Source organism: Cherax quadricarinatus, chromosome 30 (assembly GCF_038502225.1).
Source record: "Cherax quadricarinatus isolate ZL_2023a chromosome 30, ASM3850222v1, whole genome shotgun sequence".
Lineage (NCBI taxonomy): Eukaryota > Metazoa > Arthropoda > Malacostraca > Decapoda > Parastacidae > Cherax > Cherax quadricarinatus.
In genome coordinates this window covers 1,792,639-1,820,206 of record NC_091321.1, presented here as the reverse complement: position 1 = coordinate 1,820,206, position 27,568 = coordinate 1,792,639, and the positions used below count along the sequence as shown (strand labels likewise).

Below are 27,568 nucleotides of genomic sequence, written 5' to 3'. Positions count from 1 at the left end.
CCTCTCAACATCAAGGAACCTTCCCTGAGGGGATATACAGCAAGAGATATATTCTTCCTCAGAGTATATATCCTGAGAATACTTTAATGCCCTATTTTAGAGATTAAAGTATTCTCATATTTTGATGAAAGTTTTACCCACAACCTTAATGACGCTAGTGTAGTCGATAGGTTTTAAACTTCATCAAGCATCCATAAGTAGTGTTGACAACAACAACAATGGCAGAAGGTATAGAGGAGGAGCTAGCTCAGCTGGCAGATTTAACTCACATTGAAATAGGACGACGAGAGAAACGACCCCTTTGTAACATATGCAGGTGGGAACAGCAGCAAGACATTGTGTGTAGCAACAAAACTAAGTAGTGCCGGTGAGGCCACTCATGATCCAAGGGTTTGGATCTGACCTCTCCATTTGAAATGAACCTGATTATCTTCCATTCCCTTCAGGCACTGATAACCTTAACAGAGTTTATCGCTCCATTCATGAATAATAATAATGAGCGATTCTTATGAGTTTAGCGCTCCCCATTTATGTAATAAAGCTTTAGTTTACAACTTTACTGAACTTTGGCACTAGTTTACAGTTTACATTACATGGAAACCCATGTACACCATGGAGTAAGTACCGGTAATTATTTCTAGTGTAAGTTGACGTTTTGGGAGATAATAGTGAAAATAGTCCATAGTACCTGTGCTACATGACTGGCTCAGTCATCTTTTAGTACTGAACCTTGTCATGTTTCTGGCCGAATATAAACAAAGATGCTAATCTACCGATGGCCGAGTAAGATTGTTACATTAGGCCATTTTAGGGCTTTAGTTACCTATAACTGCTAAGAACTTGGTCATTTTCCACTTTTCATTAAATACAACCTATGTACGGCATGGAATAAGGATTTCTTGTGCAATTTTTTATTCGAGGAGCTATTAAGATACAGTATTAACAAAAATCGGTAGATAAAAAAAAAAGGCACAATACCGTGTGCGGGTTATGTGTGTAAAAATCGGTAGGTTTAGGTTAGTTTGGTTAATCAAGGTTAGGTTAAGTAATGTTTGGTTAGGTTAGGTTTAGGTTAGGTTTAGGTTAGGTTTAGGTTAGGTTAGGTTAGGTTAGGTTAGGTTAGGTTAGGTTAGGTTACATAACTTAAAAATGCCACTAGTCTGTGTTTACACTGGGTCAGGTGCAACATATACTTCAGTGTGCTAAACAATCTAAATATGTTCATTTTCCTTGTATCTTCCAAAACAATAATCTGAACAGAAAATGATTCCTTATTCCACTCTGTACGAAGGCTGTGTACTGAAAAGTACATACATATTAATGATTGAATTCCACTGAGTTGCTGTCAGTAACTATTACCCATTTTAGGTTGGGCTATATGTTTTGTTAAGTCTTGGAAATAAGAAACATAACAATATCAAGACCAATGGGTGGCCCGGTGGCCTGGTGGCTAAAGCTCCCGCTTCACACACGGAGGGCCCGGGTTCGATTCCCAGCGGGTGGAAACATTTCGACACGTTTCCTTCTACCTGTCCTGTTCACCTAGCAGCAAATAGGTACCTGGGTGTTCGACTGGTGTGGGTTGCATCCTGGGGGACAAGATTGAGGACCCCAATGGAAATAAGTTAGACAGTCCTTGATGACACACTGACTTTCTTGGGTTATCCTAGGTGGCTAACCCTCCAGGGTTAAAAATCTGAACGAAATCTTATCATAACAATTAATTCTGATCATAATCTAATCGAAGTCCAGACTTACATGCACAGGGGTCCTGATCAGCAAAATACACACAGCTATGAGGGTACCTTTACCAAATTCAACTTCAGCAACAAGAACATCAACTGGGACCAGGTAAACTATGCCCTAAATGAAACATGTTGAGAAGCTATCTTAAATTACATGGACCCTAACCAGTGCCTTGAAAAGATCAACCTCCTGTTAGCCGAAGTATGTTCAAGGCATATTCCCCTAATAAAAAAGAAGAGAAGAAGTAAACTGAAGAGAAAGAGAGATGCTTCCTATACAGGAGAAGATGAAGAATAACTGAGCTCCTCAAGAATGCCAGATTATCTGAAATGCGGAAGGAAGTGCTAACCAGGGAAGTGGAAAATATTGAGCTAAAGTTCAAGGACTCTTACAAGACCCAGGAGAGACAAGAGGAGCTAAAAGCAATTAGTGAAGTTGAAAGAAATTCGAAATATTTCTTTTCATATGCCAAAAACAAGGCAAAAACCACTTCTAGTATAGGGCTCCTGCTCAGACATGACGGATCCTACACAGATGACAACAAAGAAATGAGTGAGATACTGAAATCTCAATATGACTCTGTGTTCAGTGAGCCACTAATCAGTCTACAGATAGACAATCCAAACAATTTTTTCATGAATAACCCTCAAAACCCTGCCAATGTATGCCAAATTTCTGACATAACCACTAGACTGAGAAAGCCATTGATGACAAGCCCATGCACTCAGCATGGGCTTGTCATCAATGTGTTCATTAAGAACTGCAAGAAACCCCTCTCATGGGCCCTAAGTATGCTATGGAGAAGGAGCATAGACACAGGTGAGATTCCACAGTCACTAAAAACAACAGATATAGCCACACTCCATAAAGGTGGCAACAAAACAGTATCTAAGAGCTGTAGTATAGACCAATAGCTTTAACGTTCTACATCATAAAAATCTTTGAAAGAGTTCTAAGAAGCAGGATAGCAAACCACTTGGACTCCCAAAAATTGCACAATCCAGAGCAACATGGTTTCAGAGCAGGTCGCTCCTGCCTCTCACAACTATTGGACCACTATGATCTGGTCTTAGATGCACTGGAAAACAAACAAAATGCAGATGTAGTATACACAGATTTTGCAAAAGCCTTTGACAAGTACGATCATGGTGTAATAGCACACAAAATGTGTGCTAAAGAGATAACTGGCAAAGTAGGCAGATGGATCTTCAACTTTCTAACCAATCGAACAGAGAGTAGTGGTAAACAGAGTGAAATCGGAAGTTGCCATAGTGAAGAGCTCCATTCCACAAGGCACAGTACTTGCCCCTATCTTGTACCTCATGCTCATATCAGACATAGAGACGTAAGCCATAGCGCTATCATCCTTTACAGACGATACTAGAAATACTAGAAATACTTAGAAATACTCATTTGTGCTTAATTGTTATTAGTTCGCTATAATTTTTACCACTGAATATATCATTGCTTAGTTAATCTTAAGTTAATTTTAAGCCTGCCCATAATGCATGTTACACTTAACCACTGTATTTCTTTGTACATCTATGTATCATGTCCAAATTAATAATAAATAAATAAATAAATCTGCATGAGTGTCATCCATTGAGGACATGGCAAATCTCCAAGAAGATATAAACCAAGTTTCCCAATGGGAAACGGAGAACAATATGATGTTCAATGAAGACAAATTCCAACTACTCCATTATGGAAAACTGGAGGAAATAATAGCTAGGACTGAGTATGCTATAAACTCTAATCACACAATAGAGCAGAAAAGTAATGCAAAGGACCTGGGTGTGGTAATGTCTGGAGATCTCAACTTCAAAGACCACAACAGTGCCACTATCACATCTGTGAGGAAACTGATACGATGGATAATGAGAACTTTCAAGACAGATGCTAAGCCAATGATGATCCTTTTTAAATCACTTGTTCTCTCTAGGCTGGAATACTGCTGTACATTAACATCCCCATTCAAGGCAGGTGAAATTGCAGATCTAGAGAATATACAGAGAACCTTTACCGCATGTATAAGTTCCATCAAACACCTTAACTACTGGGAATGCCTGGAAGCACTTGACTTGTACTCACTGGAGTGCAGGCGAGAGAGATATATCATAATCTACACCTGTAAGATTATGGAGTGACTGGTCCCTAATCTGCACACAGAAATCACTCCCTAGAAAAGCAAAAGACTTGGCAGGTGATTCAACATACCCCGAGTGAAAAGTAGGGGTGCCACTGATACACTACGAGAAAACACAATAAGTGTCCGGGGCCCAAGACTGTTCAACAGCCTCCCACCATCCATAAGTGGCATTACCAATAGACCCCTGGTTGTCTTCAAGAGGGAGCTGGACAGATACCTAAAGTCATTGCCAGATCAGCTGGGCTGTGGTTCGTACGTTGGACTGCATGCGGCCAGCAGTAACAGCCTCATTGATCAGGCCCTGATCCACTGGCAGGCCTGGTCGTAGATCCCCGGAATACCCTCCAGGTAGACTCCAAGTATTCCAACATTAAACATAAACTAGTAAAATGTTACATGCCAGTGTTACAATATGGTTGAAGCTAAATTGCAGATAAAGGTTTGTATAATTCATTAATACATCAAGCTAACTATTTTGAAAGCCTACTGAAATGAGCTAATGACACATGCTACAATATATAAATATTGTATTACAGTCGACCTGTGGGTGTATGTTGGTGTTGGAGTCTTGGGAGGCAAAGAGTGGAGACATCTTGTCGTGTTGTGATTCTTCAACATCCACATGAGGAAAAACGTTGCCTTCGTACTGCTCCAATTCTACAGGCCGCTCTTCCTAAGGGAGCTTATGTGGAAGTAAAAGGAAAAAGATTTCCATTTTCAAGGTACAGTACTATACAGTAATTCAAGATAAGATAAGGTTGGTGACTGAGTTTGGAAGGGTATGTAGAAGAAGGAAATTAAAAGTAAACATAGGAAAGAGTAAGGTGATGAGGATAACAAAAAAATTAGGTGATGAAAGATTGGATATCAGATTGGGGGAAGGGAGTATGGAAGAAGTGAATGTATTCAGATATTTGGGAGTGGACTTGTCAGCAGATGGTTCTATGAAAGACAAGGTGAATCATAGAATTGATTAAAGGAAAAAGGTGAGTACAACCTCTCCTCACTTAGTGATGTATTTCTTTACCGACCACTCAGACTTACGATTGGCTCTCCAACTAGTATCCAAACCTAAATAATGTGTATTAGAGCTGATTTCCTCTATTCTGTTTATTACAATATACCCTTCAAAATTCTAAACAGAAAATAGTTTACTTTAAAATATTAATTTTGGAAATTAAAGAAAAAGTATTTGCTTTTTTTCTGACTTTTATTAAAACTATTTCAATTATTTAATCCTTACGTACTAAAATAACTTAAAACTCCTTAGAAGATAGAAACATTTGTAACTCTTCTGGAGCGTAAAATTTTAGGCTACATTCAAATTCGTGAAGGTCCAAATAAGTTAGGTATTTTAGGATTACTTCAGCCTTTTTCGGATGCTGTAAAATTGTTTATAAAAGAGCAGAATTCGCCGGTAATATCTAATTTTTTACCTTATTATTTATCGCTGGTATTTGGTTTATTTGTTGCTTTAATTACCCTTTCAACAGATTTACTCCTAGAGTGGTTATTTAGTTTATTTAAAACAAATGTTTTGAAAACATTTAAAGGAAGTTTTTTCCAATATCCACCAATATATAAATTTAGTTTATACTAAAATTAATTTTATTCCATACCCCCGGCCGGGATTGAACCCGCGGTCATAGAGTCTCAAAACTCCAGCCCGTCGCGCTAGCCACTAGACCAGCTAGCCACAATAAGATTCATCCAACTAGGTATATTTCTACACCATAGGAAAGTTAGCACAGGCACCTCTGTGACCACAAATGCAAGTTTTTACAGACGAATCTCCAGCTAGCGTGGCCGTGACGAACTCTAGCTCAAGTCCCTTCACGGCCTCTATTATGAATGATGTAAAGTACAGAACACTACTCTATAAACATTTAAAAATATACCATAAATGGTGCAAATTTGGCATAAAAATAATATCTAAAGATGGTGCACAAACCCCCTACCAGTATAGTATGCATCTTGCTTAACCCTTTGAGGGTCGACAGGCCCTCTCCGAAACTCGTTCTCAGGGTCGGCCAAATTTAAAAAAAAAAAATTATTTTCTCTTATGAAAAGATAGAGAATCTTTTCCCGATCATAACGACACCAAAAGTTTGAAATTTGATAGAAAACTTACGGAATTATGCTCTCGCAAAGTTAGCGGTCTCGGCGATGTTTACGGATCGGCGATTTTGCCCACTTTGAGCCCCATTTTCGGCCAATTTCTCTGTACTAGTCGACAAAAAACATGAATATTTCGCTAGAACTCCATTTTTTCTATCGAATGGGTGCAAGAAACCACCCATTTATAAATTCAACTATCCAGTACAGTGGTCAGAATTTAGCAATTTTGCCAATTTCACACAAATTTCAAAAGATGCCAATTTCGGAATAGGGTCCAGAATAAACAAGAAAGACATTCCTGGCACTAAAATGACATTTCCTCTAGTCATTAGTCACGTCTCAAGGCCCCTCTTATATTCTTTTGCTTTCCACTTTGAATTTTTATTCTCACAAAAAATATAAGATTTACTGTTATGCAGACTACTGCATTAGTGTAAAAAATGGTATAAATATTATTGGTGCACTTGTGAAAGAATATTAGACTCACCAGTTGACGTGTATTGCACGCTTGGCACGATTTGTTTACTTTTGAAGTTTGGTAAAAATCGAACATTTCTGCTACTTTGAGCTCAATTTCAAGGCACCTTTCATTGTAAAACCAGTCAAAATCATCTCAATTTCAGTAATATGTCTTCCATTCTATAAAATGAGACCAAGAAAACTAGAATACAACAATAAATACTATACGAAAATACACTGCAAAGTCGCTGATTTATTAAAAAAAATGGAAAAAGTTTTTTTTTTCTCATTATGCACCGTGTGCTGCAGGATTTTTTTTAGACTGTGCACACTGACCACATAGACCCATTCTTTCATATGAAGGCCTACCAGCTTTCTCCCACTAGATTTGAGGTCGCTAGAATTTATGAGTACTAGTACGTCAAAAACCCCTACGCGTAAGACGTACTAGTACGACGAAAACCCTCAAAGGGTTAAAGACCAATTCACTTACCAAACTACTCTCAGGAACGGAACCCCGTCATTAAGTGAGGAGAGGCTGTAGTGCATTGAGAAGTCTGTGGAGACAAAGACCGTTATTTATGGAAGCAAAGAGGGGAATTATGAGAGTATAGTTATACCAACGCACTTATGTGGGTGTGAAGCATGGGTGGTGAACATTGCAACAAGGAGAAGGCTGGAGGCAGTGGAGATGTCATGTCTGAGGGCAATGTGCGGTGTGAATATAATGCAGAGAATCTGTAGTTTGGAAATTAGGAGGAGGTGGGGGTTACTAAAAGTATTATCCAGAGGGCTGAGGAGGGGTTGTTGAGGTGGTTCGGACATTTAGAGAGGATGGAACCAAATAGAACGACTTGGAGTGACTTAATTACAGAAGAAGAGATACACTACATACACAGAGCTAGTAAATAGATATAAAACATGAAAAACAGTGAAAGAATAATAATTAAATATGCATTAATATCCATTGAGAGAGTTTTAGGTTTAAATTTTACCTGTTAGTGAGGGAATGAGAAATTAATCAGAAGACATTATGGTAGAATGAAAACCCGTTTTCAAGATAACAATTCACTTGGAGAGCAAGCTTTTTCAAATTAGAGTACATAATAAGCATACAGTAAGTATTATATACAATATAGTCAGGAGAGGAAGTGTTGAGGAAGCATGAGGTACAAACCTGTCTGTATCAGGTCAGAAGAGTAGTGCTTGCTGAGGGGCATGCAAAATGGGAATCCTACCAACTGGAAATTCCTTTAGTTATGGGTGATGGTATCTGGTATGAAGGAGAGCCAATTCAAGGCATTTCTGTTCCTGTCATTTTCTTGAATGACCTTGCTCATACTGAGCCAGTTCACGTGGTGTGAGACTGTGCTACAATGTACATCAGTCATTGTTGATGTTGGTGCATCTGGCATATTTTTCATATATCCTTGTAGACAAATCCTAGCTGTCTCACACACACATACTTTATCACATCTTTTTATTATAAGGGATGGTGTAGATGATAATGACAGTGATAATCTGCTTCTAAACTTTCAACATACAATTAATTTATAACTTGGGAACAATTGTTGAATTAGGTTGATTTACATGAATGATATAGTTGGCAATCTTTAACATTGAATACAGCAGTTTGGTTTATGGTTTATGACATTTTGGGATTTTTTATAACAATTTGGTGTAACATTTGTAGTGTTGAATACTGAAGTGCAGATGCTTACATTTTCCTTGAAATTGACATTAACCCTTGTAGAGGTAGTAATGTCTTTAATTGTAGAGGTGATTGTGGCATTGGTGTAACTGGCTTTCTCAGGTAACCTAAAAGCATTCTAAGGTTCAGTGGAAGTAGCATATACGTATTATAAAATATTGACTCCCAGAGTGTCAAGTATTTTCTGAGCTTTCCTACAGTCCTACATGACAGCAACAGAAAAATGTATATGGCGGAAGATCTCTCTGATTTTGAGGCACTTTTTTTCTAGGAAATTGAGGTTGTACATTCAGAAAACCTTCATAAGAAACCCAGAAGAACATTTCTTTTAATTCTCATGAGATTCTGAGATCAGAAATGAATGAGATCATTGTAGTCGATGAGTTTGTGATAAACACTAAATTGTAGTGTTTATGTGTACAAGGATATCAGGGAAGGAGGAGTGTTGTTTTTCTATTCTAAGGTGACCTGAATGTAAGGCTCAGTAGTATTGACATCATCTCTGTAACTTATTTCCATGTTTTGCAGAGTATTATGCCTTGAAACATTTGTAATACATGAGTATTCCTTGTATATTCTATGTGGAGCACTATCAGGCTATTCACTTTCCCATGTTTGAAGTATTAAAACATGCAGGGGGCATTATGAGGAAAAAAAGATAAGGGAGCTTAAAGTGTGTCTACTCTGGTTTGTATGCATTCTGACAATATGCTTTAGAATCTGGACTTAGTTCATATTTCTTTTATTAATTTGTTCCTGCAGGTGGAGAAGTTTCACATCTGGAGTGCCCCAACAATGGCAAAAGGACTAGAATAACTGAGGTTGAAGTCCCCTTTTTGTTGAAAGAGGATAATCCCTCAAAGTTGTCCATCATAGTGGTTTAGATACTCCTGTAGCCAGGATAATTCCAGATGAATCTAGTGCAGGTGACAAAATGTATAGATCTTTGAGGCCAGATTCAAGAAAGTTAACGAAGAGAGAGAATTCAGCTTCTGTATTGTGTAGAAAGCACTAGTGTTATCTGAAAAGACACTCATGGTGCTCTTTCAGTGTTATGTGAGGGACTCTTAACTATTCTTTTTAATAAGCAGTTATAATAAAACTATGTTACTATTTTTTCATCTTAGATTCCCACAGTTGGAGGACATTTTTACCAATGAGAACTCAATACTCATGTATCCAGGAGAGAAAGCTATCAGTTTAGAGGAGTTGCCACATGTAGGGAAGGACCAGCCTCCATACAACATCATCATTATTGATGGCACCTGGCAGCAGGCAAAATCTATGTACCATAACTGCTGCCACCTACACTCCCTCAGACAAGTGAGATAAATATTATATATTAGAAATATTAATAATACAGTAGATCATCGATTATCCAGCTGAAAAGGAATGTACAACCAAAAAGGTACCATAAAAATGTGTAATCTGGTGTTGTGAGAATTCATCGCACTCTTTTCCTCCAAGAGTGTTGGATAATTAATGATCTACTCAATTTGCAACAGATTTAAATGCCATTTTGTAAACAAAATGGACTCAGTTTTGACTAGATAGTGAAGAACCAACAGTTAATAATAATCTTGGGTCACCCAAGTCAACAATACCATGCCGAGGTGAATATTAGTGCAAGGGTAAACTTGTGAAAAATAAAATGTTCTAGTGTTCATGTTAATATGAAATAAAAGCCATTTTACAATGAAGCGATGAATCCTTAATTTTATTATTTAAAATAATAAAAATAAAAAAAAAATTTATACCTGTATTATAATGAATCTTATTACTGGGGCAGGAACAAGTTGTCAGAAGTCCACAAATTAGAAATGAAAACTGGACAGCTGAAACTTTATCCAGCTTTCAAATTAATTTTTTTGGGGGGTATTATTCATTGTTTGTAATGATTTGTTATATGATGATCTGGATTAACTAGCCTTTCTTTGTTTGATTTTAACATAAAATGGTTGTATTGGAAGATCTAAGGGTGACACTTTCTCACAGGTAGCATGTGTTTTAATTATTGTGAGATTTTCTGTTATTCCTGTTCAATTCTGAACTGACGGAGTGGAACAAGTGCACTAGCCACAGTACTGTTAACAAATTTATAGCCCTTATCATTTGGAAATAGAGAGCCTTATCAAATATCAGAAAGAGCCAAGAGCAATCACTGTACTTTTGACTGTGAATATCAGTTATTGCCATTTTCTTTTGTAAATTCGTACATTTGTTTAAAATAAATATAAACATTTTTGAAGTTAAGACTCTACAGCATTTATTAACTAAAGTGCCATTAATGAGAGTTAAAGAAGCAGTACTGCAGTGGACTATCAATCACAAAATAACAATGGGTATTTCAAATACATCACTGTTTAGAGAAATTACTCATGCTCATGTATTTAGTACAGTACTGTACTTGGTTATTGTCCATGGTGTTTTTAGAAATCAATATTACATAGCTTTTGTATCATTTCAGGTTAGTTTATCTGGAAAATACATAAGTGAGTATGTAATCCGCACCCAGCCTACAGAAGATGCTCTCTCAACTGTTGAGTCAGCAGCCATTGCATTAGCTACATTAGAGCAAAATTGGTCTATTTATCATACACTTGTTTACCCTCTCCAACTCCTGTGTCAGTACCAGGTATGTTAATTCTGCCTTTCAGTGTACAGTAAATGCTGGTTAGTTAATGGAGTTTGGTTCTCAGTCCTATAAATTTGCTGACTGTGAACTATTTTTTTTTTTAACATGTCAGCCATCTCCCACCAAGGCAGATGACCCAAAAAAGAAAGAAGCACTTTTTTTCATATAATCACTGTCTTTGCAGAAGCACTAAGATATGACAGTTGAGATGTCGCTCCAGACAGCCCAAACCCCTCCTTTAAAGGGTAGGCATTGTACTTCCCACCTCCAGGACTCAAGTCCGGCTAACCGGTTTCCCTGAATCCCCTCACATTATTATTATTATAATCAAGGGGGAAGCGCTAAATCCGTTGGATTATACAGCGCCTGTGGAGGAATGTGGAAGGTATTCAGGCTTAATTCAGGGACCTGGAGCACAGATCCAATTCCCTAGATCTAGGGCTCCTCACCAGCATCAAGGAACCTTCCTTGAGGGGGATCCCTTCACAAAATATTACCCTGCTCACACTCAAAAATCATTCATCTCCATTCACTCCTATCTAACACACTCACACATGCCTGCTGCATGTCCAAGCCTCTTACACACAAAACCTCTTTTACCCCTTCCCTCCATCCTTTCCTAGAACAACCCCTACCATACTCATCCACTACAGATTTATACACCTTCCAAGTCATCCTATTTTGCTTCATCCTCTCTAAATGACCAAACCACCACAACAACCCCTCTTCAACCCTCTGAAAAATACTTTTAGTAACTCTACACCCCCTTCTAATTTCCACACTACAAATTCTCTGCATAATATTTACACCACACATTGACCTTACACATGACATCTCCACTGCCACTAGCCTCTTTCTTGCTATAGCATTTACAACACATGCTTCACACTCATATAAGAGTGTTGGTACCACTATTGTACATTCCCTTCTTTGCCTCCATGGATAACGTTTTTTTTTTTTTTTGCCTCCACAGATACCTCAGTGTACCAGTTGCCTTTTTATTCTTCATCAATTCTATGGTTAACCTCATCATTCATAAACCCATCTGCTGACAAGTCTACTCCCAAATATCTGAACATGTTCACTTCTTCCATACCCCTTCCCTCCAATGTGATATCCAATTTTTCTTTACCTAACTCGTTTGATACTCTCATCACCCTACTCTTACCTATGTTCGCTTTCAACTTTCTTCCTTTACACACCCTCCCAAACTCAGGTTTGGCTAACCTGAGTACCTGACTAAGAACCCAGCAACTCATTTTTATTTGGGGGGGACCTAATTATCAGTATGATTTTCCTTTTGTTAAGATTTGATATCTTTTATTTTATTTATATTTTATGCACAACATTGCATAGATATTTTTTTTATCCAACGCTTGAATTTGGTCAAGCTTGAAAATTTGTGAAGGTTACATTTTTAGAGCTCATGAATCTTGAATTGGCGAATAATTAAAAAAACGCATGTCTGCATAATTAAAAAATTTCCAATTTTCTTTTACATGTGTAGTAAATCTTCATATTACACAACTTAGGCAAGTGTGGTTTTGCTATTACAGAATTCAAAAAGCATAGTCAAAAAATTATGTGAATGATAATTAGGGATGGGACAATACCAAATATTTTACTGACACTGTTACTCAATTTTAGGTTCATACCAATACTGTACCATCAAAATTAGCTTATACCCATGGATACTGATACCCAGTTTTAGGCCAGTACCATCAAAATTAGCTGATACCAACCAGTACAGTATTTTGGCACACGCCTAATGATAATAGTGAGGAATTGTGTGTAAGCTAGTGAGTTGGGGTGGAGGTATCCTGATTGTAATTAGCATTAGTCAGCTGACTGCCTCAACATATGGTGTTTATGTTCAGAAAATTTCCTTGCCTTGATTGGTAAAGCCAAGTAGTACTTATCCTTCATCTAGTAATGACACAGAATGAGGCAAGGCATATCACCAAGTCTCATTACATCTTGTTTTACTGTTCACCTAGTTGCTACTTCTAGCGGTTTAGCTGAAGGCATTATTGGGACACCCACACTCTCTTTGTGTTTGAAATCAGTTCTTGGCAAAGCCTTGGCCAGAATACCAGAGCATGTGGTGTGCCAGACTCTCTCACTTGTCCACTAAACATGATATTATCAGCCCCTCATGCATAGATCATACTAAGTAAATGCGCAGACAGTTAAGGTAAGTGGTGGAGTGTTGTATACGAAAACTAAGGTTTCACATTTTTGTTGTGGCTGAAGCCAGAGTCAGCAGCCCTCACACACCTCCCTGTTACTGCCTCCCACATCATTACTTTAGTATTTTAATTTTATTTTTGTGGTTATTACTTTATCAAATTCATTTATCTTTGGTACGTATTTGTATTGTGTATGTGGTGAGTTAGTACAGTTTGGTAAAGAAATATTTCATGTTTCCTTATTTTGTCTGCCTTGTGTTCTGCATTGAGTTAAATACAATGCAAGAGTGGTAAGAGTGAACAATAGTGAGAATGAGAGGTATCCAGTCCAGCTGCTGCCTGCCTCTACATCTTTGTCACCTCAGTCCTCCCACACAACACACTTAGCCACAGAAGTGAGGGAGTGGTGAGCACATGCAAAGAGTATTGTTTGATACAATTTAAGTGAAGGTGAGTGTAAATGGGGGAGTGAGAATGAGCAACAGAGGAAGACAGTCCAGCTGCTGCCCCTCATCTCCCCTCCTACATATCTGTACTGTACTATACATTGTCTTGTAGCTTTGTTTTGTTTAATTAATGTTTAATACTACTTGAAAGTGAAAAGAGACAGTACCAAATTAAAATATTGGGTAAATATTCTTGGTTAAAAATTAAACAAAATAAGGTACAGAATATTATGGCTTGTGAACACGTCTCCCATTATCATATCTATGGAGAGATAGGTTCCAAGTTTTGAGCACACAACGTGTAAACAATTTTCAACAAAGTACTAACATCATAAATCAGGGGACGTACTGTATAAATGTATAGACAACACCAGGCTAGCTCATGGTTATTTTATGTAGGTACAACCTTTTCAGTCTGTAATGGTTGCCTAATACCACTGTGAGAACTTATTTTAGTGGCTTTCCCTGTCTTTCAAATATCATGCCACCCTCATATTTTACTCTTCCTTTAATGTAATTACAGTGAAATCTTGGTACTCGAACAGCTTCCTACTTGAAGAATTTGGTATTCAAACGCTTTGTTTGGTAAAAAAATCACTCGGTAGTTGACCATTTGCTTGGTGCTTGACCAAACAGACATGACCTGCCAGAACTTCGCTGTAAACTATTTCATGTTTTTTCGCAATTTTTTTTTTTTACATTATTTGTATAAATAAATCACCGTGGGGCCTAAGAAGATTAGTGATAACAGCCAACAAAAAAGAAAATTGGTTGGGAAAAATTTGTTTGATACTTGACCAGCCTTCTGGAACGAATTAAGTTTGAGTACCAAGGTTCCACTGTACCTCTTTATAATTACTCGTTCGCAGCTATAGGAGCAGAGATGTGCTATCCTGTCTTCAGTAATTTGTTCATCACATAATTTTTTAAAATATCCAATAACTGTATCACTTACTACACCCTCTTTTAATTCATTCAGTTAGTCAACTACTGTCTTGGTGAAGAAAAATTTTCTTGTTTAACTTTGGCTACACTTTTTTTCTCAGTTTACAACTGTGGTTAGTTCTGATACTCACACTGTGCCATATTTGACTTAAATTTTTTTCCACAAATTTTTTTTTATATTCTTGGCAGCCATTACCCAGATAAAACAGATACGAGCCATGTGTCATTGTTGCTTTGTTCCCATTTAGTGTTATATGAACCATATTGGCTTATGGCTCTCTTTTGTTGAATAAAGACATAGGTGAATACAGATAGGAAAAACGTCTGTCTAGTGCTCAGATGGAGGATCAAGCCTCCACCCCGTCTTGTGCTGAATGACTCGCATGGGTTTAGCGCCTAACATGAATTATAAAAAAATTTTTGTTGAATAAATAAAATCATAATCTAGAAAAATGGCAATAGTCATTATCTTAGATCTGAGAAATGTCCCTAACATCTAGTATAAGAATTTTTGTAGCTTTTGGGTGCCTAAAAGCCCACCTAAGTTATAAATGATGGCAGCTTAAAACTTTATAAGATTACATATGTGAAATATTGGAGGACAAACAAACAGCAGCATTGTGACTGAAATAGTTTAATTTTTTCAATATAGCAAATAGGAAGTTAGGATTTGACACTGCCCACAGAACCTATTGTACTGTATAGAGGATTGAAAATATAGAATACAGTGTAAATTAGACTTATTACTAAAGACTGTGGTTTCTGAGTTGTGAAGAAATAGCTCAGAAACATGAATGTGGATACATTGGTCAGTGGTGCAATAAAGACAGTACAGTATATTGTAATCATGTTGATAATGAAGGAGAGAATGCTGAGTTAATAAAGGTTGATGGAGACAGAGGTACTGGAATATTATCTAACTTAAATCTGTCTTGATGTGAGAGGATATATAGGAAGATTGTACTGTATATAAATCTGAAAGATGATACATTGTATAGACTTGAATATAACAAGTAAAGGGAAGCAAAAAAAGACATTGTTAAAAACAACTTCTTTGATCATGCATCTAACTTTTTTTTTTAATCTTTTAAAAAAAAACATCAGGTTGGTAATAGCATTATTAAACATAAAAACAAAAATTTTTCAGATCCAACATGGTGCAGTTCCCCATCAGAGCAAAGAACACATGATCATATCTGGCCGCTCTAGTAAGCCGTTAGGAAAACGAACTTATAAAAAACTGCGAAAGTGTGGTGCCAAACAGGGCGACTCGCTCTCAGAGTTCATGGACTCCCTCACTTTGTATACAAGTCAGGTAGAAGAAATTAACCATGCTGGTGGACCTAATTTTGATGGTGTTAAATCACATGATGGAAGTGATAAAACTGAAACAAAAAACTGTAATCTTGACAGAAATATTCACAATTCTTCTGGCAATGAAACACAAAACTTGAACATGCTTCACCAGATCTTTCCTGTTTTGAATACTGCCATAGAGTCTTCTCAGGAATTCAGATGATACAGTGTTGCTATTTTAAAGAATTTAAGATTTTTAGAATTTTGTAAATGGAATCAAGAAACCAAACCTTGGAAATTCTTGGATCCTTATTATATATTTAATTTATTAAAAAGCAAAGTACCTGTACATAAATTTTCTTGACTAATTTTTAATAATTTATTTATTTAGCTATAAAGTTCTGCTGTGTACTCTAGCTTTTGTACAAGAAGGAGAACATAACATGTTATATTTTATTTTTTTTTTTATCTATACTGCATTTATAAAATGTACTATGTAGTACCCCAATTTAATAAAGGTATGTTCCACATTGTGCCGAGAAAACAGTAGTAACTTCTCCCCTATTCTACATCTGCCTTTGGGGAAGAGGTCACCAGATTTCTCATTTGTCTGAGACAATAACTTGAGTACTAGGTACTTTTTTTACACATGCATAATTAATTAAAAATTAATAAAAATGTAATTTGTTAAAGCCAATAAAAGTAGAAAAATAATTCTGTAGGTATTTTCATAATCCACACCAGTATATACATATTCATTAGATGCTGATACATAATCCACACCAGTATATACATATTCCTTGGATGTTGATACATTTGCCTTTTTTTAATTCCTTCTGTTGTACTAAATACTCTAAGGAGTACAGTAAGGTCCCACTTGACACATTCCTCTAATACTGCGATTTCAAATTATGACCAAAACTTGCTATACGGCAAGTGATCTTTCTAATACGGTGCACCCTACCTGGTTTGTTTACATTCTCCCTCCGTGAGCACATCTCTCTATTATGTCTGGAAATTTTCCCAAATTTCAAGTGTTTTAAACTTATTGCATATTTTATATATGTACTCTGATAATTATACTTATGTGTACCTGTACCCAAATACTATACTTATTATGCTAACATGAAGGTACACATTAAAATCACTAAGAGTCTACTCTTGACGCCATATACAGTGGTACCTTGACTTATGAGTTTAATTCGTTCCGTGACCGTGCTCGTAACTCAATTTGCTCGTATGTCAAATAAATTTTCCTCATTAAAATTAATTAAAATGCCGTTAATCCATTCCAGCCCCCTAAAAACCGCCCCAGCAACCAACCAGCCCCCTACAAACCACCCAATGGACCCTCGGCCAATGGCTTTAATCCGTTCCAGAGAGCTAGCCTTTAGTCGAATTAGCCGTTAGTCAAATTAATTTTCCCCATAAGAAATAATGGAAATAGAATTAATCCGTTCCACACTCAAAAGTATTAAACAAAATAATTTTTTTTTTTACATGAAATATACATTTCCCTATACAAAAATGAATGGTACATGCAAAATAAACAATAATTAAAAGCCACTTACTTTTATTGTGGAGTTGTTGATGAGTGATGTGCCAGTAGCAGGGGAGATTCAGGTATTCTATTGTTTGGAAGGGGAATCCCCTTCCATAAAGACTTCAGGTAGCAAGTCCTTTGGTGGGGTTACCTCCCTTCTTGGTTTTTTAATGCCACTAGGACCAGCTTCAGAGTCACTGGACCCCTGTCGCACAAAATATCTGTCCAGAGAGTTCTGTTTCTCACGTGCCCTTAGGATTTCCCTAAAATGGGACACGAGTGTCATTGTGCATTTTGCCAATACGGCTTGCAATAGCTGTAACAGGATAAAATTCATCCATAAATGCTTGCACCTTTGTAAACATTGTACACATTTCCTTAATCTTTGACAAAGGCTACTTCCTCTGTCTCTCTTCCTCCTGCTCTGAAGCACATTCCTGAGCTGTGATCTGTTGCTGTTGCACCTTGAGCTCTTGCAGGTCTGCAGTGGTTAGTTCTTCATCGTCGTTCTGCACCAACTCTTCCACATCCTAGCCACAAACCTCTAACCCCATGCACTTCCCCAATAACACAATAGCTTCCACAACTGGCTTAGGCTCCTGAGGGTTAGCCCGAACCCCCTTCAAAATCCCTCTCTTGTACCATTGTGGCCACAGTTTCCTCCAAGCAGAGTTCAAAGTCCTGCAAGTCACTCCCTCCCAAGCCTTACCTATAAGGTTTATGCAACTGAGGATATTGAAGTGATCTTTCCAAAACTCTCTTAGGGTCAATCGAGTGTCTGAGGTCACTTAAAAGCACTTTTGAAACACTGCTTTTGTGTAGAGTTTTTTGAAGTTTGAAATGACCTGCTGGTCCATGGGCTGGAGGAGAGGAATTGTATTTGGAGGCAAAAACTTCACTTTAACGAAGCTAAACTCCCCTGCAATTTGCTTTTGCAAGTCGTGAGGATGAGCAAGAGCATTGTCCTTTACCAGGAGGCAGTCGAGTGACAATTTATTTTCCAGGAGGTAATTTTTCATTGGGGCAAAACACACCATAAAACCAGTCCATGAAAGTTTCCCTAGTGACCCATGCCTTAGTGTTTGATCTCCACAGCACACACAAATTACCCTTAACGATATTGTTTCTCTTGGACACACTGGGAGTTTCAGAGTGATACACCAATAAAAGCTTCACTTTGCAGTTACCACTAGCATTACTACATAACATTAATGTCAGCCTGTCTTTCATAGGCTTATGTCCTGGGAGTGCCTTTTCCTCCTGAGTAATGTAGGTCCTGTTTGGAAATTTCTTCCAAAACAGGCCTGTTTCGTCACAATTAAACATTTGTTCAGATTTTAAGTTTTCAGTGTTTATGTACTCCTTAAAGTCCTACACATATTTTTCAGCTGCTGTTTTGTCTGTACTGGCAGCCTCACCATGTCTTACCACAGGCCAGCAAAGGCCAGCCTTTGCTGGCCTTAAATTCATCAATATCATCACTGTTTTGAGGCATTTTCTTAATGAGATCATCATGCAACTGCCTTGCCTTTTTACATATTACTGACCAAGAAACACTATCTCCTAATAATTGTTTTTCGTTTATTAATACCAACAACAGTCTCCCCATCTCTTCAATTATTTGCGATCTCCGTTTTGAAAACACACTTACACCTTTCGCAACAACAGCTTCCTTGATTGCCTTTCTGTTTGCCAAGATAGTAGCGATGGTTGAATAGGGTTTGTTATATAGCCTTTCCAACTTGGACATACGCACTCCACTTTCATATTTTTCAATGATCTCTTTCTTCATTTCCATTGTAATTCTCACCCTTTTTACCATAGGCTTGGCACTATAAGCTTTCTTGTTACCCATGGTGGCTTATTTAGCAGTTAGAAGAACTAAAAAAACTGGAATAATACAAAATATATCGCAGGTACATGTGGAATCGACCACAACAGCTTGTAAACAATGGCAGACTAAGTCTTGGAGTGGCTGGACCCGTTCAGGCCGTGCTCCGGCCGCATGGATACGTTCTGGACGAAAGCCATTAGATGAGTTTTTTGCCGTTGGTAGAGCCAATGTTTTTATGCCAAAGAGCGCCGTTAGACGAATCTGGCGTTAGTCGATGCCGCCGTTGGTTGGGGGTCCACTGTACATACTTCAATATAACGCTAATATCAACTCTATGGCTTATTTATATACATGTATCAGAATTGATCTAATATGACATAAACACTATAAGTAACACAGAAACATGATGTGGAAGGGGGGGTGGAAGGCATTCAGGCTTAATTCGGGGAACTGGAGCACAGATCCAATTCCCTAAATCAAGAGCCCCTCACCAACATCAAGGAACCTTCCTTGAGGGGTCCTGGGTAAGAGAAAACGGAGTTTTTGAGAGGCTACTGCACTAGATCACTAAGTGCAGTGATATATGAATTTCTCAGAAGTAAGTTATTGACTTACTTCATGAAGCCCACCATTTATTATTGATGTAAATGCAATAATATTGACAAGAATCATAAAAAAATTATTGTTTTACAATTGGCTTGTGGAATATGTATTGGAAATATTCCAAATATTTTGGGATTTGTGTGGGAGTACAGGGCAAGATATTTTGCAAATGTCAAAAACTAAGCAACTTTATTTTTTGTAGAATAACTAAAGATAATTACACGATTACCTCCAGTGAGAACATCGCACTAGCATTGTTTTATAAGTACCAAGTCACAAAACCACTTTTCGTTGTGCCATTTAGGCCGGGGTTCTTGCCAAATGTCATTTTCAGTAAATATTTTTTTTTTTCAGTAAATATTTTTTTCGCTCGTAACTCAGATTTTAGCTCACAACTCAAAGCAAAAAATTGACTGAGCAATGGCTCGTAACTCGGAAAAATCGTAAGTTGGGGCACTCGTAAGTCAAGGTACCACCGTAATCTCTTGAGCGCATTAAATGTCGTATATTATGTTAATATGGACGTTTCCATTAATCCATCTGTGATATTTTTTCAAAATTATATAATAAACACGCTATGTCACATATAAACATGTTACATACACCCATGGTATAATAAGTGACATAAATATGAGATTTGTTTACCAAGTGGTTTGTAGGAGTTTCAGAAGAATTACATTTTCTCTGGTCAAACACCAGTTACTTAACTGTAGAAAAATATTCCTTTTGCATGCCTTCACTATCTATAGCTATTCATGACCCTTGTGGGTTGAGCACTTCTTTTTTATTATGATTATAATAATAATAATGTCATCATTCACTCTAAAAATGGTGTGTTGCATGAGAATGGGAGTGTTACTGTTTATTTATTCTGTACTAGTCAGAGCATCATTTCTTCTAAAAATGATGTTACATGAGAATGGATGTGTTGGTCTTCATTTATTCTACTGTACCACTGTGGAGACAACTTGTACACAATGTAAGGTGTTTGTATGAACCATAACCAGACACTTCGTCTGTTTACATAGTACTCTGAGTGGATGGGGTGGCCGGGGGGGGGGGGCTACCCTCCCACACCTAACTTTCTATAAATAAATACTTTTCACATCTCATCCTACATTAAGACCATTAAGACTACAAATATTTTAAAGTAATGAGTGTACTGTATATCCATTTTATCACTCTAGGGCGCTTTAAGTGTCGTAGTATATTAAGTGTGGGTAGGGTTTCCAGGAGAGCTACCATACCTACCCACACCTGATTTCTTACAATAAATACTACTCACCTTGTGTCATACATTAAGACTACAAATATTTTGAGGTAAGTAATGAGTGTACTGTGTATTTTATTTTTTATTGTTGTTTAATGCCTAGTTCTATTGCTAACATAATATATGTTAGTGTAAACTTGTTATCTGGCATTTATGTGCATTTATAAGTGGAAAAAATGGCGTTCTGCTTTCCGGCAGTGTCTACTTTGCAGCGGTAGCCTGGAACCTAACCTGCTGTATAAGTGGGGCCCTACTGTACTGTATAATGAATAGCATATTTCTTATCTTTTTTTTCCTTGTATCTCTTATTTTACTAGTAAATTCAATACCATACTTGGCTGCAAGCACATCAAAGATCTAACAATTTGTGTCAATTTCTTTAGGTACTTGGTGAGGTTTTACTCTTTCAAAATGGTTACTGGTGGGACAATTTGATAAACAGCTGCCACAGTACAGGTCATTGATTTTACCCTCTAAAGAAAATAGGATCTTTGTACAGTATTAGTATAAGCAGTCTGTGAATCATGAGGGTCTCCTTTGGGTGCCACTTGGAAATGAGATATGGTATTTTATCTGCACTGACACATACTTTGTACCTTCACTCCAAAAGCAGGTAGTGGCATATGACTCAAGGCAGTGTTTGATTTCTGCTGGCCTAGGCTGCCTAAGTAGGAGATGCCCACCATGCATGTTCACAACAACAGACCATAATCTACCCCATCATGAAACCTAGGTGTGTTGTCAAACCTAGGCTTCATTATATATATAACTTATGGTGTATTTGTTAAATGTGATTTTTAAACATTCCTGTTTCACTTATACGTATTAAAAATCACTAGAAAAAAATAAAGTTTAATAACTTAATACAGTACTTTATTCAGCTCATGATAATGTCAAAGCTCATCCTTCACAAAAGAAGCCTAAATCAGAGCTCACAGTATCTTGTTTACAAAACTTGTTACATTTAAAATAAAGTGAAATTTCATTTTGCATATACAGTATGTATGCAATAGATGCTCTCCAGTGAATAACATGAAATAGCATAAATCAAACCCAATTTAACATACTATTATCACATTCATGTGGGGAGCACTAAACTCATAAGGGTCATAAAGCACCTGGGGGAATGGGAGGTAATCAGGTTCAATCAAAGGAAGGGTAGTTCAGGTTCAATTCCTTTGATCAAGAGCCCCTCACCAACATCAAGGAACCTCTCTTGAGCAGATTTAACATAATAAACTTAGGGATACATTCAAGGACCTTAAGCAACAACTCGCAAAACAAGAACATTACTTAACAATGAAGACTTTTTTGTTGCTGAAAGTGTGTTTGCATTTGTGGGAATCCTCAGTGCCATAGATGTAACTTTGTTCCAGTTTATATTATGAATTTAACAAACTACAGTATATATTAAATTTTACCATATCCCAAGGGTAACAAATGCTGAGCGACTAGGAAGTTTTTATATGCATTAACATATATGTACAGTTACTCTTGTCCTTGTGGCTGCTGATATGCAGCTTCTTGTAAACTGGCACCTAAGATTTCTGGGTCATAAGAAACAGCTGAAAGAAAAACTTGGGGCTGTAAACTGGATGAGCGAGAAGTGTTGCCTGTCCTAGTGCTTATTAAATGCTCTTGGTGTTGAGATTGCTCTACTGTTACAGTATGGAGCTGCTGAGTATTTTGCAAGTGGTGTGCATGCTGCTGTGGTGAAGATATTCCACTGAGATATCCATCACTCCCACATGCCTGTTGATTAAGGTTAGTACTCATTTGTGAGGAACTCTGAGCCTGTTGAAACAGTGATGGCTTCTTCTCAGATATAAAGCAAGCGGCTTCTGACTGCCGGAGTGTGACCAGACCTTGATTCATCTGACTACCTGTGGTATCCCTACTAGAGTCCTTGCTCTGAGTTGCAGGGAGAGACTGATTGCTATTCTGTTGGTGGAATGTTGAATGTGTATGAGTAGCAAGATGACGAGACAAATGTGCTTCCTGTACAAACAGTTTGTTGCACACGTGACACTTGTGTGATGTGGACAAGGGTGACTGCTGGTGTTGACTCTGATGAGCTGTTAATTGCTGATGGTTAATGAAGTCCTGGCCACATACATTGCACTTGAGGGAATTTTGACGTTCATGACTCTGGAAGAAAAATTTAGGTTTCATAAGAATTTCCTTGGAAGAGAGATATGATGAACAAAAAAAAATATCTACATCTGGATGATATCAACAAACTGACACAATCTAGAGAAAACCTACTCCTAGGTTTACACCTGAACAATGAACTGAAATTCAATACTGTACTCATATGAACACATTTCCAAAAAAAGTATAAAAAACTGCAGGTATATTCTGAATCATTTATTATGTATAGTCCTTAGGTCTGCACTGCTTACACTATACTACAGTGCTGTATGACCCTTGTGGGTTTAGTGCATGGTTATGATTATAATATGGTTATAATTATACTATACTACTCCACCCACCCATATCTTTCATATATCTGTGCATGCAGATCAATAACTGCAAATGATCCTAAACCAATAGTAAAAGTCAGTCATCAGAATCACATAGGACACACATTTTAGACAACTCAAACCACCTTTATGAGAAGCGTTAAACTTACTAAACATACAAGCCACTCGTACATGCTATTACTCTATATCTTCAGGAAAATGAACCACAATATCAATACAGAATTTAGATTATTCTTAGAGAACAGCAACAGAACACATGGGCACTGAATGAGAATTAAATACCAATCAAATATTCCACATGTATAAACTAATGTAGAAGTACTATGCACATAAATGGGTCCAAAGTCTGGAATGGCTTCCCAATACAGTTATGCGTCGCTTAACGGGGATACATTCTGAGAAATGCGTCGTTAGGCAATCTGGTCAGTGTGCAAATGTCATAGAGTGTACCTACACAAACCTAGATGGTATAGCCTACTACACGCCTAGGCTCTATATATGGTTTGTTTGTTTTTTCATCATAGATTTGCTTGTAAGTAGATAATACACCATGAACATTCCTCTCTATTAATGAAACCTTTTGGTATTGGGGTCCATGTATGCTGGTGTAATACAGAATACTGTTTTAAAGTAGAAAGAGTGCACTCTAAGAGTACACTAAAGTAGAAGGAGTACACTCGATTTAGGGTTCTGTGTGACTATATTAAGGAAAGTGAAGTTAACAATGGCTTCTAAAGCAAGTGTTGGTATCAAGAGGAAACTTGTGGTTCTTAAGGTTAAGCAGAAACCTGGTGTCTCAGTGGCACATCTCAGCCATCTGCATTATTTTAACAAGTAGAGCTTTACAGATCCTCTGACTTAGAATAAAAGATACAGTGTCTCCACTATCAATCATGGCAGTTTACACCTCGTTTCTCCACCATGAAAAGGTAAGAAAAATTACTGTAAATTATGTATGATACAGTACTATAAAATTACAATACAGTACAGTACTGTACTGTAGTACTTCAGGTTACAATACCTGTATTCCTAATGTCTGGTTGTTTTCTGGACCAGAGGACGAAGTCCACTTGTTCAGAAGACAACTGGATGATCATGAAAAATTAATTCCATAATCTGGAAGTTTCAGACAACTGGCAATATCATACACCCTCCCTCTTCCCATTAGTCCATTAATTATAGGGCTCGCTGTATTACTTTTCCGACTCCTATTAACTATCTTCATAGCGAGGGAAAATGACAAGAATGCATATACCTAAGACACATTTACTGAAAATATTTTGATCACTTCAATACATTTGAAGCGCATGCATTGGTGTCCATTTCCCTCAAGTTGTTGACAGTCATTTGCCTTCTCACTATGTAAACTGTATACACAGTATAGAATTAGGCTTCATTCTCCATTTCTAACATGGTTATCATCAACCTCATCAAGATTTTTTTTAGTATTAGCTTGATAATTTCTTAAGTTCAAGTGCCTTTTATTCACATTTTTTTATATACTAGTCTATTTATTTTGTTTACTGTATCAGTACCACTTGAATTACTGTAATTTATATACACGTACGTGTGTGTGTGTTACCTAATTGTGGTTGCAGGGATTGATTCATAGCTCCTGGCCCTGCCTCTTCACTTGTACTCACCCCTTTATGGATGTAGGGGTCAAGTCACAGCTCCTGGCCCTGCCTCTTCACTGATCACTACAAGGTCCTCTCTCTCCCTGCTCCATGAGCCTTATCAAACCTCATCTTAAAGCTATGTATGGTTCCTGCCTTCACTACATCATTTTCCAGACTGTTCCACTTCCTGACAACTCTATGACTGAAGAAATACTTCCTAACATCCCTTTGACTCATCTGAGTCTTCAACTTCCAATTTTTTTTTTTTTTTGTGTGTGTACACTCACCTAGTTGTGGTTGCAGGGATCGAGACTCAGCTCCTGGCCTGGCCTCTTCACTGATCGCTACTAGGTCCTCTCCCTCTCTGCTTCCTGAGCTTTGTCAGACCTCTTCTTAAAACTATGTATGGTTCCTGCCTCCACTACTTCACTTGCTAGGCTATTCCACTTCCTGACGACTCTACGACTACAGAAATACTTCCTAACATCCCTGTGACTCATCTGAGTCTTCAGCTTCCAGCTGTGACCCCTTGTTTCTGTGTCCCCTCTCTGGAACATCCTATCTCTGTCCACCTTGTCTATTCCCCGCAGTATCTTGTATGTCGTTATCATGTCTCCCCTGACCCTTCTGTCCTCCAGTGTCGTCAGTCTGATTTCCCTCAACCTTTCCTCGTACGGCATTCCCCTGAGCTCTGGGACTAGCCTTGTTGCAATCCTTTGTACTTTCTCTAACTTCTTGATGTGCTTGACCAGGTGTGGGTTCCAGACTGGTGCTGCATATTCCAGTACGAGCCTAACATACACAGTGTACAGTGTCTTGAACGATTCCTTATTAAGGTATCGGAACGCTATTCTCAGGTTTGCCAGGTGCCCGTATGCTGCAGCAGTTATTTGGTTGATGTGTGCCTCCAGTGACGTGCTCGGTGTTATGGTCACCCCAAGGTCTTTCTCCTGAGTGAGGTCTGTAGTCTTTGTCCACCTAGCCTATACTCTGTCTGTGGTCTTCTTTGCCCCTCCCCAATCTTCATGACTTTGCATTTGGCAGGGGTGGGTGGGTATTGCATTATGAATGTGCACTGTGTGGAAAATATTTTAATCTTCTGCAGCTATAGTGCCTAATAGGTGTTTTAATGTGTCGATATGGGTCAAAAATGTATTTGAAAATGGAATAGAACCAACAGGGAAGCTCTGCGCCTGCGCTGATGGGCAGGGGAGAGGTCGAGATGGGGCATCAGGGAGCGGGAGTGTTTGGAATGGAGTTAAGAGGCTGGGAAAACATGGGACCAGGAATTTGGCATTCACGGCGGCCTAAGGATTAATATAGGCCTCACTTCATAATAGGAAGTGTCGTAACTGTTTCTGGTGAAGAGTGAGGGAACATAATTTACGGGACCACCGTAATAAAGTGGCAAAATTAGTGAATAATGGTAGGACCGGTGGTGACTGGCGCGTCGCCATGGAGTGTGTCCCGGGGAAAAATACCCGTGATTTAATCATCACTCATCGGTCTCAGATCTTAAGGGAGTGGCCTCCAATGTGTATAATAATTATGAGACATTAAACCGTATGGTGGGCTAAGAAGTAATCAGTGATAATAACACCAAGAGAATGTATGAAGTGAAATGAGTCGCCGTTCTCAGAGTGAGCATCTGTTTACCTCGTGTTCCTGTCCCGAAGTTTTTATGGAGTCACGACTTCTAAACCAGGACAAACCAATGGATACCTCGTCCTGCTGGAATAAGAACCGTGTCGGTGTAGCAGGACATCGAAATGAGATGGTGAATGGAGGAAATAAGGAGCATCAATGACCCACAGTTAAGTAACCCTTCTAGTTATAGCAGACTGATACTGGCCAGTTAGGTATGTTGTAATTGGATAGATTGTGGGTGATCCAGCTACATCAAGTGACCACCAGAGAATATCTGGTAAGTGGTGGGATTATGTACAAGTGTTTTTCCTTGATGGATATATCTATGTGTAACCTACCCCCCCCCATCCTTCATTCAGTTGAACTAATATAATCTATACAGTCCACAATTAATTAGTAGCGTCGTACTTGTGGGTGCTATCAAATTTATACTAGTCTCGGATAGATATGGATAAGATTGTGAGGTCGAAGGGACCACCTGCAGTGACCAGGGGTGGTTAAGTTTTTTCACATGTCTACACGGGGTGACTACGGTAAACAACATGGTTGTTGTCTCCCAATGAGATTACTCGTATGCATGTAATGTTGAGGTACATACAGGTAACCCCCTATAAAATTTTCTATATACTGTATGTAAAATTTAATCAAATGTCCAATGTTATTATTAGTTTTACAGAACTAAATGTGCTTGGGTTACTGCAAGATATGAGAAAGATATCTACACCCCTCTACCTCAATTCTCACAAAAGAAATAGTACAGAGTGAAGCATAAATTTCTAATGCAATAAAATATCAAGAGCTGATGATCTGAAGTCAATCAAGAAGAAGTATTCACAAGTTTTCCCAGAAAATGAACGATCCAAGTTCTTCAATAA

The 27,568-nt window shown here is 37.9% G+C and overlaps 2 protein-coding genes across 2 annotated transcripts in view; one reads left to right on the top strand and one right to left on the bottom strand.

The window, feature by feature from the left end:
• The first annotated feature begins 21 nt into the window (after positions 1–21).
• Dtwd2 (DTW domain containing 2) lies at positions 22–16,408 on the top strand. Its single transcript, XM_070089832.1, has 5 exons — positions 22–316; positions 4,432–4,617; positions 9,311–9,506; positions 10,651–10,818; positions 15,546–16,408. Exons 1-5 carry the CDS (start codon positions 219–221, stop codon positions 15,915–15,917), a joined length of 1,020 nt encoding a protein of 339 aa, XP_069945933.1. The 5' UTR covers positions 22–218; the 3' UTR covers positions 15,918–16,408.
• LOC128692594 (uncharacterized) overlaps positions 15,017–27,568 on the bottom strand; it is a 45,759-nt gene continuing 33,207 nt past the window's right edge. The window contains exon 9 of the mRNA XM_053781778.2: positions 15,017–23,092. Within this exon, the coding sequence (XP_053637753.2) occupies positions 22,433–23,092 (660 nt within the window). The 3' untranslated portion in view covers positions 15,017–22,432. The remainder of the gene's footprint in view (positions 23,093–27,568) is intronic.